General features: G+C 34.6%; 1 protein-coding gene across 3 annotated transcripts in view; it reads left to right on the top strand.

The window, feature by feature from the left end:
- Positions 1-9,040, top strand: part of PPP1CB (protein phosphatase 1 catalytic subunit beta) — a 40,779-nt gene extending 31,739 nt beyond the window's left edge. For all 3 annotated transcript variants that reach the window (XM_070512364.1, XM_014850410.3, XM_014850411.3), the window contains exons 7-9: positions 2,422-2,573; positions 4,733-4,867; positions 7,218-9,040. In XM_070512364.1, the coding sequence (XP_070368465.1) occupies positions 2,422-2,573; positions 4,733-4,867; positions 7,218-7,322 (392 nt within the window). In that variant the 3' untranslated portion in view covers positions 7,323-9,040. The remainder of the gene's footprint in view (positions 1-2,421; positions 2,574-4,732; positions 4,868-7,217) is intronic.
- Positions 9,041-14,459: the final 5,419 nt, after the last annotated feature.

Raw genomic sequence — 14,459 nt, 5'->3', positions numbered from 1 at the left:
CATATTGCATGTTGTAGTAAGTTGCCTCAGAACTTACTTGTGTAAGTAGCACAACTTGTCTTGATTATAAAAGAAAAAGCATGCATTTTACCAGATTTTGATTGTAATTATAGAATATATTTGACTAGATCTAATAGAAACTAGTATTAAAATAATAGGGCATTTATTTAAAATGCTGTTTTTAAAATAAGGTACAATATAAATATATATTTCAAGCATTACATCTTCAGGGTTTCTGTTAATGGTATAGTTCAGACATAAATCAGTTTCAGGGGTGACAAGTTTCTCTCTTTAACATATTCTAGTGGAAAGTTTCTGAGATGCTGAAAACAGTCATTTTAAGCTTTGATATTCTCTATAAGCTTCAGAAATTTAGTTTATAAATTTATAAATTAACACATTTTTTAAAGCAGTAGTCTAATGATTGTGATGCTTGTTCATTAGGAATTGAATTAGAAAACATTGAACTTTGACTCTCAGATTGTTATCTTGATTCCATTAAGGTTGAAGGATGCCAGATTGTTGTTGTTGCTATCTCATTTTGTATGTGTTGACACTGTCATATTTCCCAAATAATTCTGAAAGCAACTACATTCTAGTTTTATCATCACATAAAAATTACAGGGGCCAGCCCTGGTGGCCTAGTGGTTAAGTTTAGTGCACTCTGCTTCAGCAGCCTGGATTCAGTTCTTGGGCACGGATCTACACCACTCTGTTAGCAGCCATGCTGTGCTGGAGTCCCAGGTACTAAAAAAAAGAAATAGAGGAAGATTGGCACAATGTTAGCTCGGGGCAAATCTTCCTTAACAACAACAACAAAATGTATGTATATATTTAGATTACTGTCTTGGACTCCTGCTCACAGCTTCTCCTGTGGAAACACTAGAAAGTATGAACATTAAAGAGCCCTGGGAGGGTGTGTATGTATTTTTTTAAAGAATCAGCTTATGTTCTTTAGAAATCAGAGCTTGTAAATTGAGACTAACTGTCCCAATGGATTTTGTATGCTGGTGGATTTCTTAGAACATTATAGTAGGAGCTTAGGAAATAATGATAGAAATTAAGAGTACATTACCACTAATTGTGAAGGGTGTTTTAGATAATTCGCCTATCAAGACAAGTTATACTGTGACTCAAAATGAACATCTCCTTTCCTGATGACTGACCTATATTATGAAGTTTGTGGGCTATAAAAAAAAATCTTCCCTTAACACTAATTTTTTCTTCCCTTAGCACCATCGTTCTTAGAAAAGTACTTATCATCTTCTCAACATCCACCCCCTCTTAGTCTCACTACAATTTGATTCTAACCCACTCTCGTCCCATCAGCCATCAAGAAACTGCTTTCATTAGGTCTTATGATCTAATTCTCTGTGGCACTTTTGGTTTTCATCCTACTCCACTTGTTCATTGCACTTCAAACTTAATCGTTTCCTACTTCTAGATAATTCTTAGGTCTTTCAGGAGATCTTTGCTAGTCTAATCTCTTCCTTTTGTTTTGACCATTCCTACTCAATATTTTTTATTGATTCCCCCTCCTCAGCTTGCTTATTAAATGTTTAATTCCTCAGAGTTTATTTACTGGTCTTCTCGCTTTGCATTCCCAAGGTGGTCTCAGTCCCTTCTAAGATTTGCAGTACTATTACTATGATAAAGATAGCCAGATAAATATTTTTAGCTCTGACCTCTTTTCTTAAGCCCAAAACATTACTAAAGCCAATGATTTTGTTCCTCCATATTTTACTTAAATCCTCTAGGCCTTCATGGAAAATGTTTTCTTCCCTCAAATTGATCTATAGATCAAATGCAATTCCAATGAAATCTGAATTGAGTTCACAGAATTAGACAAACTGATTCAGAATTTTATATGTGGAAGAACAAAGAATTAAAAGTAACCAAAACAATCCTGAAGAAAAGTATTAAGTGGGGATACTAGTCCTACCAAATAAAAAGATTTATTTAAAAGCTCTAGTGTGTTATTGGCTCAAGGATACATAAAATAGATTAATGCAATAGACTGTGGCACCCAGAAACAGACAGTATAGGTAGCTCTGTAAGGAAAGGATGAGCTATTCAGGAAATCCTGCTGGGTCAATTGGTTATCACTACGGGAAAACTATATACAAAAGATGAGAAGTCTCTTCCACATATTGTGTGCTTAAAGTGTGCCATACACATATTCCCTGTCTGTGGGAAGGGTTGGAAAGGTTGCCTGGCTACCTTAAGCAGCCAGGCAAGATATATTTGTATGATTGCTTTAATAAAGAGTGGCTCAGTTCAGTGAGCTGGGCTTCTGGGGACCAAGCGATTGTTACTGTTTTTTAAAAGGTAAGAGGGCAGGAGAAGAAATGTGATATAGTTATACCTTATTTAATAAACTTTGTTCTGCTTTTTTCATTGCTGTGCTTTTATTCTTTAAAGGTCTGCTCTGTGATTTGCTGTGGTCTGACCCAGATAAGGATGTGCAAGGCTGGGGAGAAAATGATCGTGGTGTTTCCTTCACTTTTGGAGCTGATGTAGTCAGTAAATTCCTGAATCGTCATGATTTAGACTTGATTTGTCGAGCTCATCAGGTATGAAATATAAAACTTTTGGATATTTTAATATTTATTAACTTCACACAAGTTCACTCCTTTTATTTTTGAGGAAACTGAGATCCAAGAAAGCTAATTATACGAGGAAAGCAGTGGGAGAGGTGAAGCCTGAACCTTGATCTCATAATTAACAATCTTATGATTTGTTAACCCTTTCTCACTCTCTAAGAGGAAATATTTCAAAAGAATATATTTTTGCAGTATACTGCAGTGCCAGCAAATTTTTCAGTGATTGTCTAAAGCTTTCTAGAAATACTTGATCCTGTATTAATATGATGTTTACCTGTTATAGGTAATAATCAAATGAATTGTGTGCATTTTGATAAGAGCAAACCATATATAAAAAGACAATTTAACAATTTTTGAGACAGTTGGGAAAATTCGATTATAGACTGGGTATTATATCAAGGAGTCATTATTAATTGTTTTAGCTGTGATGATATTATTGTTATGTGAGAAGGATGTCCATATTTTTCAGAAATGCATACTCAGGTATGTAGAGGTAAAACGACATGTCTAGGATTTGCTTTAAAATGCATCAACAAAGAAAAAGGGGGATAAATGAAACAAACGTAGCAAAATTCTGGTAATTGAATCAGGGTGGTGAGTAAATGGGATTTTATTGAGCTCTTCTTTGTCTGCTTTTGCGTGTATTTGAATTTTCGTTCTTAAAATACATATACAATGTAGGTTTGTTTGTTTGTTTGTTCTATGTCCTCCTCTACCACTAGATTGTACATTCTTTAAGGAGGGGATCGCAACTTACTCACCTTTGAATATCCATTGCCATGTAAATTTACTGACATACTGTAGCGTGCATTTAGTGTTTGTTGAATAAAAATTAACAAAAGCTTGTTTTAACAATTTAATATATTAAGTCTTCACCATCTCTAAAACATAATTGGTATGAAATACATTGAAAGACATTTTAAAAAATCTTTTTTGGTTACTTTTAAAATACTAAAAGTATTTGAAATTCGTAAATATAATATTTTTAAATATTCTTTGTTAATTCTTTGTCTGTTAAGGTAAAACCTAAGTGTAAGCTATAGATCTCCATTCACTGGTCTTTTCAAAAATGGGTGATTTTAAAAAGTCAGGTTACTGATCTACCTTAGTTTGCACGGTCTTTTTCCAGACACCTCCAATATCTATTCTACTTAATCAAACATATTATCTCTAAAATTAAGAGATTTATAATGTGAAACACAAACTAAAGATATTTCCTTTAAAAAAACCTGTTCTTTAGTAAATGTCTGAATGAATGAATAAGTGAACATTCAAACTAAACTAAAAGGATGTACTGAGTGCCAGGCGCTATGCTGAGCTGGAGTAGATAAAGTAACCAAGGTCTTAACAGAAAAGGTTAATATCTAAATTCTACCATGAGATAATTACAGCAGGAACATGTACAACAGGAACATGTACCTGATACTAAGGTAGGAATTATTTTTTTTTAATGTAAATTATTTTGGAGGTACTTTCTTATGAGCAAATATCGTAGGATAATTTTGCTTAATCAAAAGATACCTAAAAGATTTCAAAAGTATTCTTGCCTGCTATAAATAAATATAAAATGTTTACATGTCATTGCCTACCTCTCAAATTTGTAAAGCTGAGAAACGTAAATTGTTTAAATCACTCTGGAATTGACAACAGATTCTAGAAATCATGTTAAATCCTTAAGAAAAAGAATTATACACATAAAAATCTATAAGCAGCTAATTTTTATTAGGAGCTTGGTCTGTGTAAATTAAGCTCAACTTAGTAAAGGTTTCAGTGTCTAGCTACATAATACTAATAGAAAATTAGAGCAAGAAAAACATTCTTGACATAATCTGTCTTTCATTGTCTGGTTATGATTCATTGAATTAAGGATTCTATAGTTGGATTGTAATGCCATCATCTTAAGAAGTATTTGGTGTCCTAGCTCCCTGTAGACTCTGTACCTATTAGCATATGGAAAGCCTTGGAACTGGCATGATTTTTTAACTTTTTAATAATCATAACTTTATTTTTATTTCATTAACAAAACAAGAGTGTTTTTCCAGGTCTTTGTCACGTTAATTTCAGTTAGTATAGATGGTTGAGAATTACCTATAAATAAGTGTTTTTTCTTTTGATGTTTCCTTTGACAGGTGGTGGAAGATGGATATGAATTTTTTGCTAAACGACAATTGGTGACCCTATTTTCAGCCCCAAATTACTGTGGCGAGTTTGATAATGCTGGTGGAATGATGAGTGTGGATGAAACTTTGATGTGTTCATTTCAGGTATGATATAAATATAAATTTATAACAATTAGAAATCTAATTAAAACTATTATCAGAAGAATTTTTCTTTTCAATTTGTGTTCTTTCCTTGAGCAAGTATAGAAAATTGGTTTTATTCAGAAGTGATGATCACTCATAGACTTATTAGAGATTTCTAGTTTCGTTCACAAAGGGGTTCCAGCCTTTTTGGTATATATCAAATTAATTAGAGTCTTAGGGAACCTACGGTATGTCAGTCATTTTTTTTTTTTTTTAAGATTAGCATCTGAGCTAACATGTGTTGCCAATCTTCTTTTGTTTCCCCTTCCTCTTATCCCTAACTTCCCCCGCGCCCCCCCCAGTACATAGTTGTATATTCTACTTGTGAGTGCTTCTGGTTGTGCTGTGTGGGAGGCCGCTTCAGCATGGCCTGATGAACCATGCCATGTTGGCGCCCAGGATCCGAACTGGCAAAACCCCAGGCTACTAAAGCAGAGCATACTACCTTAACCACTCAGCCATGGGGCTGGCCCCATGTCAGTCATTCTTGATGCAAGTGTTTAAATTGTTAAATTCCTGTATGACTCCTTGGATAGTGGCTTACCTGCTAAAAGAATGTGAATTCAGTGAATAGTTTATTTAGAATTTTGTTTTGTTTTGCAAGATGAACGGGTAGGACAGACATTGAGGAAAAAGAATTATATTGTAAACTAGATGAAAATAACATAGAATATTTACCTAAGAAAAAACTTTCCAAATAATCTTAAAGTACCCATTTATAAATACAGAACCATTTACATTTTAAAAAGAGACCAACTATAGCTTTAGTGTGCTACTTAACATCATTCTTGTTCACGGACTAAAACAACTTTAATACTTTGGTTTTGCAAAGATTATTTTATGTCCCTAATATGCACACACCTTTTAAATGTATAGGGACTTTCCCATCCCTTTTTCTCTTTATTGCATTATACTGTTTCTATGAACTAGTACAATTGAATGGTAAACATTTGACTTCTCACTTACAATTTAAGGATAGTAACCAGGCCTTATGCTTCACCAGTCACCATAGTGGAGTTGGATTACTATGTTTTTTTCACTGAGGCGCTATGATTCTCTGAAGAGTTCTAAGAAATGCTTCATAAATCTTCTCTACACACTTTTTGTGTAAATATTGAGATTTTCTATCTATAATGTAGGTTAAAGCTCTATTTATACCCACCAGAATGAATATAATAAAAAAGTCAGACAGTAACAGGTATTGGTGAGGATATGGAGAAGTTGGAACCTTCATACACTGATGGTGGGAATGTAAAATGATGCAGCTGCCTTGGAAAACAGTTTGGCAGTCCTTCAAAAAGTTAAAAATAGAGTTTCTAGATGACCCAGCAATTTTCACTCCCAGCTATATACCCGAAAGAATTGAAAACAGGTACTCGTATATTTATATGCATATTCGTAGGAGTGTTATTTATAATAACCAGAAGGTAGAAACAACCCAAATGTCCATCAACTAAAGAATGACTGGGGTGTGGAATGTCCGTAAAGTGGCATATTGTTTGGCAGTTAAAAGTAGTGAAATACTGATAGGTGTGCTGCAGCATGAATGAACCTCAGAAACATCTCAGTGAAAGAAGCCAGTCACAAAAGATCACATACTGTACGGTTCCACTTATATAAAATAAGCCAGAAAAAACAAATCAATAGAGAAAGAAAGTAGATTAGTGGTGGTTTGGAGTTGCCACAGGGTCAGGGGAGTGGAGAGTGGAAATGAAGAATGATTGCTTATGGGGACAAGGTTTCTTTTTGGGGTAATAAAAATGTCCAAAAATTAGATAGTAACAGTGGCTGTACAACTCAGTAAATATACTAAAGATCATCGATTTGTACATTTTAAATGGGTGAACGTTATGATATTTAATATATATAAATCAAACTATTTTTTAAAATCTATTTACATATAAAAAATGGTCTGAAGAATTTTTGACTAATTACTCTCTAAATAAATAGTGACAGAATTATGATGAGGACCTAGGTCTTGTGACTCCTAGACTAGTGTTCTTTCCACACCACAGATATATACTAATTTGAAAAAAGTTTTACTTAAATCTAAGGGTTGGATAGTTGATAGGACTCATGTACTCGAGCTTTTGTTATTAAATTATCAACGGAATGACAAATAATAGCAGTATTCCGACATTTGCACACTTTAAATATGAGAAATGTTTGGAACTTTGCTGGTTTTTTATGCGTTTTTATTGCACTTTTACAACAATGCATGTCACTTATTGAAAAACCCACTATTACAACAATTGTCTTAAACTTATTGCACTTGAAAGAATAACATTGTTAATACATTGTTTACTTTAAGATATTGAAACCATCTGAAAAGAAAGCTAAGTACCAATATGGTGGACTGAATTCAGGACGTCCCGTCACTCCACCTCGGACAGCTAATCCACCGAAGAAAAGGTGAAGAAAGGAACTGTGTAAAGAAACCATCAGATTTGTTAAGGACATACTTCATAATATATAAGTGTGCACTGTAAAACCATCCAGCCATTTGACACCCTTTATGATGTCACACCTTTAACTTAAGGAGACGGGTAAAGGATCTTAAATTTTTTTCTAATAGAAAGATGTGCTACACTGTATTGTAATAAGTATACTCTGTTATAATATTCAACAAAGTTAAATCCAAATTCAAAATTACCCAATAAAGTTACATCTTCATGTATCACAGTTTTTAAAGTTGAAAAGCATCCCAGTTAAACTAGATGTGATAGTTAAACCAGATGAAAGCATGATGATCCATCTGTGTAATGTGGTTTTAGTGTTGCTTGGTTGTTTAATTATTTTGGGCTTGTTTTGTTTTGTTTTGTTTGTTTTTGCTAGAATGATGGCAAATATCTTAAAATTTTTTCCCTAAACATTTTAAAAAATGAAATGTGGAAGAGCTTTAAAGACATTCACTGACTATTATTTTTCCCTTGCTTATTTACTTACAGACCTATTTGATCTTACTAAAACTTCTGCCTCATTACAATAAAAAGGAATTTTAGAGATTGATATTTTTAAAAAATAGGTAAACTGTCCAATCCAGTGATTTAATCAACAGTTTGACTGGGCAAACTTTACAGCTGATAGTGAATATTTTGCTTTATACTGAAATTGCCACTGATTTGGATTTGTGCACTCTAATTTTTAACTTATTGATGCTCTATTGTGCAGTAGCATTTCATTTAACTTTAAGATAAGGCTCATATAGTATTACCCAACTAGTTGGTAATGTGATTATGTGGTACCTTGGCTTTAGGTTTTAATTCGCACGGAACACCTTTGGCATGCTTAACTTTCTGGTAACACCCTCACCTGCATTGGTTTTGTTTTTTGGGTTTTTTTTTTGTTGTTGTTATTGTTGTTTGTTTTTAGATTCACAGAACATGAGAATCCTTTTTTGACAAGCCTTGGAAAGCTGACTATCTCTTTTTTTCCTCCCTCTGTACGAAGGATGTATTTAAATGAATGCCGGTCAGTGGGACATTTTGTCAACTATGGTTTTGGGTGCTTAACTGTCTAATATTGCCATGTGAATGTTGTATACGATTGTAAGGCTTATGTCACTAAAGATTTTTATTCTGATTTTTCATGATCAAAGTTCATATAATATTGTATAGACATGCTTTGTAGTGAACTATAGTAGCAATAATTTCTGTACATGATCAAGGGTTTATTGCAGCATTTCTTTTCCTGTTCTCTCTTTTTTTTAAGGGTTAGTATTAACAAATGACAAGGAGTAGAAAAGTCAGCATAGAGATTTTAGAAGGAGAACTTACAGGACACAGATTTGTGATTCTTTGGATGCGACACTTTTGGATGTGATTCTAAAAGCTTTTATTGAGCATTGTCAAATTTGTAAGCTTCATAGGGATGGACATCATATTTATAATGCCCTTCTATATGTGCTACCATAGATGTGAAATTCTTGACCTTAATATCGTCTTTGAAAATGTTAAATTGAGAATTCTGTTAACTTACATTTTATGAATTGGCATATTGTATTACTGCAAGAGATTTGATTTTCAGCACAGTGCAAAGTTCTTTCAAATGCATATGTCTTTTTTTCTAATTCCATTTTGTTTTAAAGCACATTTTAAATGTAGTTTTCTCATTTAGTAAAAGTTGTCTAATTGATATGAAGTCTGACTGGTTATTTTGTTCTTTTTTTTCCTTAACAGTGAGACATTTAAACACATTTTATTCAAATAGATTTTAATGTCTTTAACATATATTGAATTGATTCTTTTCTGAAAGTGTTCATGTACTGCATATGATGTATTAGATTAGGTCACACAGGCTTTTATCTAATGTGATTTAAATATCTTCCTAATTGGGGTGCAAGTTGAGCAATCTCTTAATTTTAGATGTGCTCGTAGTAATCATAGTGAAGTGGGTCTAGAAAATAAGCCTTTGGCAGGAGACAGGGCAGTCTTTTATTAATCTCAGTATTAGTCAAAACACATTAATTTGGATCCTACTTACTGGATTTTTTTTTTTAATAATTCATCTAGTCAGTACTGAATATGAAAAAAGTCACTAAGCAAATTAATATTTAGTCATTAAATTTAAAGGATAGAAATTTATCATGTTTAAAAAATTATTCAGGCAGTCTTACAACCACTTCACTAGATTCTGTTCATACAATGTGTTCATTACAAATGTTATTTACTTGGTAACACTGCTACTTGAAATAAATCAAACTTTATTTCTTAGGAGAAAAGTATCCTGTAATTCTAGTGTCACTAATGTATATCATTCTTCCTCTCTAATTTTTAATATTTTCTATATTTAAGTTTCTCCTTATTACAAATGTCATGACATTCAAAATCATTAAACACTAGATAACTGTGATGTGATGGGTCACGTGGATTATTAAGGTCAATTTCTATTAGTTCCTTTTTTGTTTTCTTTAAAGATTTTATTTTTCCTTTTTCTTCCCAAAGACCCCGGTACATAGTTGTATATTTTTAGTTGTGGGTCCTTCTAGTTGTGGCATGTGGGACTCCGTCTCAGCATGACTTGATGAGCGGCGCCATGTCCTCACCCAGGATTCGAACCAGCGAAACCCTGGGCTGCGGAAGTGGAGCTTGAAAACTTAACCACTCGGCCACAGGGCCAGCCCCAATTTCTATTAGTTCTTGAATGGCAAGAATGGACTACATTGGACCCCTTGTATTTGAAGCTTAAACATTCATTGTTTTAATTTTGCCCGGGGACAAATTTTAATCATGATCAGCAAGACTAATCTGTGTAAAATGTTGAGTCAAAGTGCCAGCAAGAAGAATTTTAAAGGCTAAAAGGTGGTTAATTGGAAGTGTGAGAGTGTTCAGAGGATTTATATGCCTTTCAAAAAATAAATTCATTTGAGGGAAAGCAAGGAATATCTTGAGATGTGTCATTTAAGAATATAAAGGTTTATTATATTGAGCCAAGGAATTGAAATATATCTTCTTTCATAAGTTCAGGTACATTCCTTTGTCTTCTTGGCAGCTGTCACTTTTGAACCAAAAGAAGAATTTTTCTTTCACATCTTTATGCTAAAAATGTCTTTAGAGAGGGAAAATGGTCAGGCTTACTCTGCTTTTGCTACCCTGACCGAATCCACCACCTCTCCTCCTTGTGAATCCATTCTGAATCAAAGCTGCACCTGAGAAGACACTTAATAACCTGATTATACCAGTGGCATCCACTTAGATTACTGTGTCCTCTTTTTGCTAGTAGATTTCAGTGTTTTACAGTGTTCTTAAATGGTTAAAAAGTGGTTAAAAGGATTTTAAAGTGCCAGCATACCTTACAAAATGAACAATAGTTAAATAAGACCTAAACTGATTCCTTGTAAGTATACAGCTGAAGTTTTAATATATTTATTCTCTTTATAAGGTTTCTTTGACAAAAGTGAAATCCTGATACAGTGTAACAATTTTGTTCTCCTGTTAAAATTGGATTTTACCTGTACCTTTGAAAGCCAGAATTTCTAAACAAATCCTGATTGGGAAATTTAAAAAGTCAAAACTTACTTCCTTCAGCCACCCCTTCCTACATTGGTTGACTTATCAGAAACTTCTTTAATTTTTCATTGTAATTTATTTTCTCATTCAGGTAGCCAGTGTTTAATAAAACACTTATTTTTACAAGAGGGGCCATAAATCTTTGCTTCTTTCCTCTTAGGGATCTTTGCCAGCTACTGTGATTATAAAATCTTACTTGTAACCTACACTGTTTTGGGTTTCAATAGGGTGGAAGATCACAAATGAGTGTGTCACAGATCCGTTAGAATGTTGGGCATTCCTTCAAAACTTTGTTATAGTTGGCCCTTAGAACCCTTTAGGTCTAGATCAGTCTAAGTGTATGCCACTAGAATGTAAGCTCATATGGGCAGAGATTTTTGTCTCTTGTTAACTGTTGTATTTCCAGCTCCTGAAGTGGTGCCTGGCACATAGTATGCATGCACGCACATGTTTGTTTAATGAATGGCAAGTGAGTTTCAAAAATTATTACTATTTTAACACCTTGGCCTTTTGGAAAAATTAGCCAAAAATAATATAGTTTCAGTTTTCATTTATCCTCATCTAACTGCTTTTTGTTTCTGGAAGAGTCTCAGGAGAAAATTGATCTGGGTGTGTATGGCCAAAATAAATAGTTTGTTGTCAAAACTGTAATCCTTATTTGGTAAAATATTGGTAAATATGAAAAGTCAGTGTTCAGTTACTTGAAGGAACATTTCACAGCTAGCACCTGACAGGCACATTGGGAAGTTGCCTCTTGTTCAGAATCAAACTTCCCAGGGTCCTTATTGTTACTTTCTTGCCTCCCCCTTTCTGTAGTCTAGGTTCTCTGCTTTATTGACCTTAAAGTCATCCTTGTTGTGAGCAACTTTATTTTTTTTTTTTAATGATTTTATTTTTTCCTTTTTCTCCCCAAAGCCCCCCGGTACATAGTTGTATATTCTTCGTTGTGGGTCCTTCTAGTTGTGGCATGTGGGATGCTGCCTCAGTGTGGTTTGATGAGCAGTGCCATGTCTGCACCCAGGATTCGAACCAACAAAACACTGGGCCGCTTGCAGTGGAGCGTGCGAACTTAACCACTCGGCCACAGGGCCAGCCCCTGAGCCACTTCAAACATTTTTAGGAACATAGTATAGTTCGTATAACATTTTGTCTTTCAAAAGTAACCTAGTAAATATGAACACTTAAAACAAGGAAACAAAAGTTCAAAGTGTAGAGGCTGTTGCCTCAATATAACAAATAAGGATTATGTCGTAGGCAGAAATAACTATGGGAAAAGATCAAGAAAAAGATATTTTTAGTAAGGAACAAAAAAGAGATATAGTAGCAAAAACTACTCTAGAGAAATTTAATACGGTCCTTTTATCTAATTAGATTGCTCATTATTCTATCCTGATACTTCTCAAGAGTTTTTATCTCTACCATATAAAAGAGCAGTCAGGGGGCCGGCCTCGTGGCCAAGTGGTTAAGTTTGCCTGCTCCGCTTTGGTGGCCTGGGGTTTCGCTGGTGCAGATCCCTGGCACCGACATGGCACCGCTCATCAGGCCATGCTGAGGCAGTGTCCCACCTAGCACAACCAGAAGGAACTACAACTAGAATATACAATTATGTACTGGGGGGCTTTGGGGAGAAGAAAAGATTGGCAACAGTTTTTAACTCAGGTGCCAATCTTTAAAAAAAAAAAAGAAAAAGAGCAGTCAGCCAGCAGCCAGGCTGAATTCTTGGTCTTAGTGCAAAATTCCAGGAAGGAAATTTGTCCCAGCTTGGATGAAGGGCCCTTATGACCTGAATGAATGAGGAAGGGGAAAGGTGATATTGCAGGAATGTGGCTGCTACTTCTGTACCCAAGTGGTTTGGGAGGTTGAGTAGAACGTGTCCTAGAAAAGGGACACTGAAAAAATCTAAAGCTGTCCTCTGTGATATACTTCAAAAGATAATCTAGTCATAAAAAGTCTGAAATATGAAATTGACAAGATGTAGACTGATAGGAACTCTTAAAAACTAGTAGCAACTATCTAGAAAATTAAGCATTCATAATCTTGTAAAGTTGAAAATGTGTATGCCCTAAAACCCATCAGTTTCACTTTAAAGCATTTATTAAAAACTACGTGTGCACCGTGGAGCGTATATGAGCAGAAGTAGTAGTCAAAATATTTGACTTTAAAAGATGGGAACCGACCGATTAGACTACCAACTAATCAGAACCTGTGCCAACTATAAATAAATACTACCATTGACAGGAGCATTGATACATTATGGTACATTCATAGAATTCTATGGGTCATGCATTAGCATGTCTAAAAGTTAAACATAAAGAATACAAAGAGTATTAAATTTACAAACAAGATTTGTACTTAAGGATACTTAGGGTAAATCTAAAGAAAAAGGAATGGGAAAAACAAAAGCTCTTCAGAGAAGGGGAGAAGAAGGAGCATACAGAATCTCGACAGTACTATATGTTGAATGTTCATGCTTTTTTGGTAAGTAGTGTTTAGTTTTTATTATGCTTTAGGCTGCATATCTGTTACATACATTCTTTTGTACATATCAAATATTCCATTTTTTAAAGTGTGTATGCAATCCCATTTATGTAAAATTGTATCTATATGTACACATAATAAAAATAATGTTTTATAAAAAAGATAGCTGGTTAATAAGAGTACATAAAGCAGAACTTTAGAAAGTGCTGTAAGAATTTAAGAGTGGCACAGAGCCCTGCATTTGTTAAGCACTCAAATGACTGGCTGCTGACTTAAGCTGGATCTTAAAGGATGGATACCAGATAGAAAATTTAAGTGAAGGTGATGAAGACAGAAGACAATAAATGCAAGCTCAAAGAAGTGGGAAAGTTCAAGACATGCTCAGAGAAAAGCAAGTATGTTAGTAAGTCTGGAGTAAAGAATTCTTAACGGATAAAAGTGGGGCAGTATATTTGAAAGCAGAATGGGGACAAAAGAGGCAATGCAGACAACCCAGTACAGGGCAGTGTGGGCTGTGGGCAATCATCAATGATTTTTTTAGTAAGGGAATAATAAAGCCATACTTTAGAGATGGTCGACTAGATGGATAAGAAGAGGAAAGGGACTGTAGACAATATCACAGAGGCTGTTCACTTAAATAAATGCTTGAGGAGTTATGCAAGTTCCAGATCAAATGAAGGAGGCAAGAAGGGAATTAAATGCCTGCTATGTGCCAGTCCACTGCTAGACACAGTATGTCCCATACACTCTTACAAAGAAGATAGTATCCCACATTTACGTTTTTTTCTCCCCCAAGCCCCAGTATGTACTTGGATATCCTAGTTGTAGGTCATTCTAGTTCTATGTGGGAGGCCATCACAGCATGGCTTGATGAGCGGTGCGTAGGCCCACGCCCAGATCTGAACCGGTGAACCTGGGGCCACCAAAGTGGAACACCAAACTTAACCACTCGGCCTTGGGGCCAGCCCCCCACATTTACATTTAACTGAGCATACAGAGGTTAAGTAATTTGCCCACATTCATAGAGCTGGTAAAATGGAAGTGCTTATATTAAAACCAGGTCTGTG

The sequence above is a fragment of the Equus asinus genome, chromosome 6 (assembly GCF_041296235.1).
Source record: "Equus asinus isolate D_3611 breed Donkey chromosome 6, EquAss-T2T_v2, whole genome shotgun sequence".
Taxonomy (NCBI): domain Eukaryota; kingdom Metazoa; phylum Chordata; class Mammalia; order Perissodactyla; family Equidae; genus Equus; species Equus asinus.
This window is presented reverse-complemented; position numbering and strand designations above follow the sequence as displayed.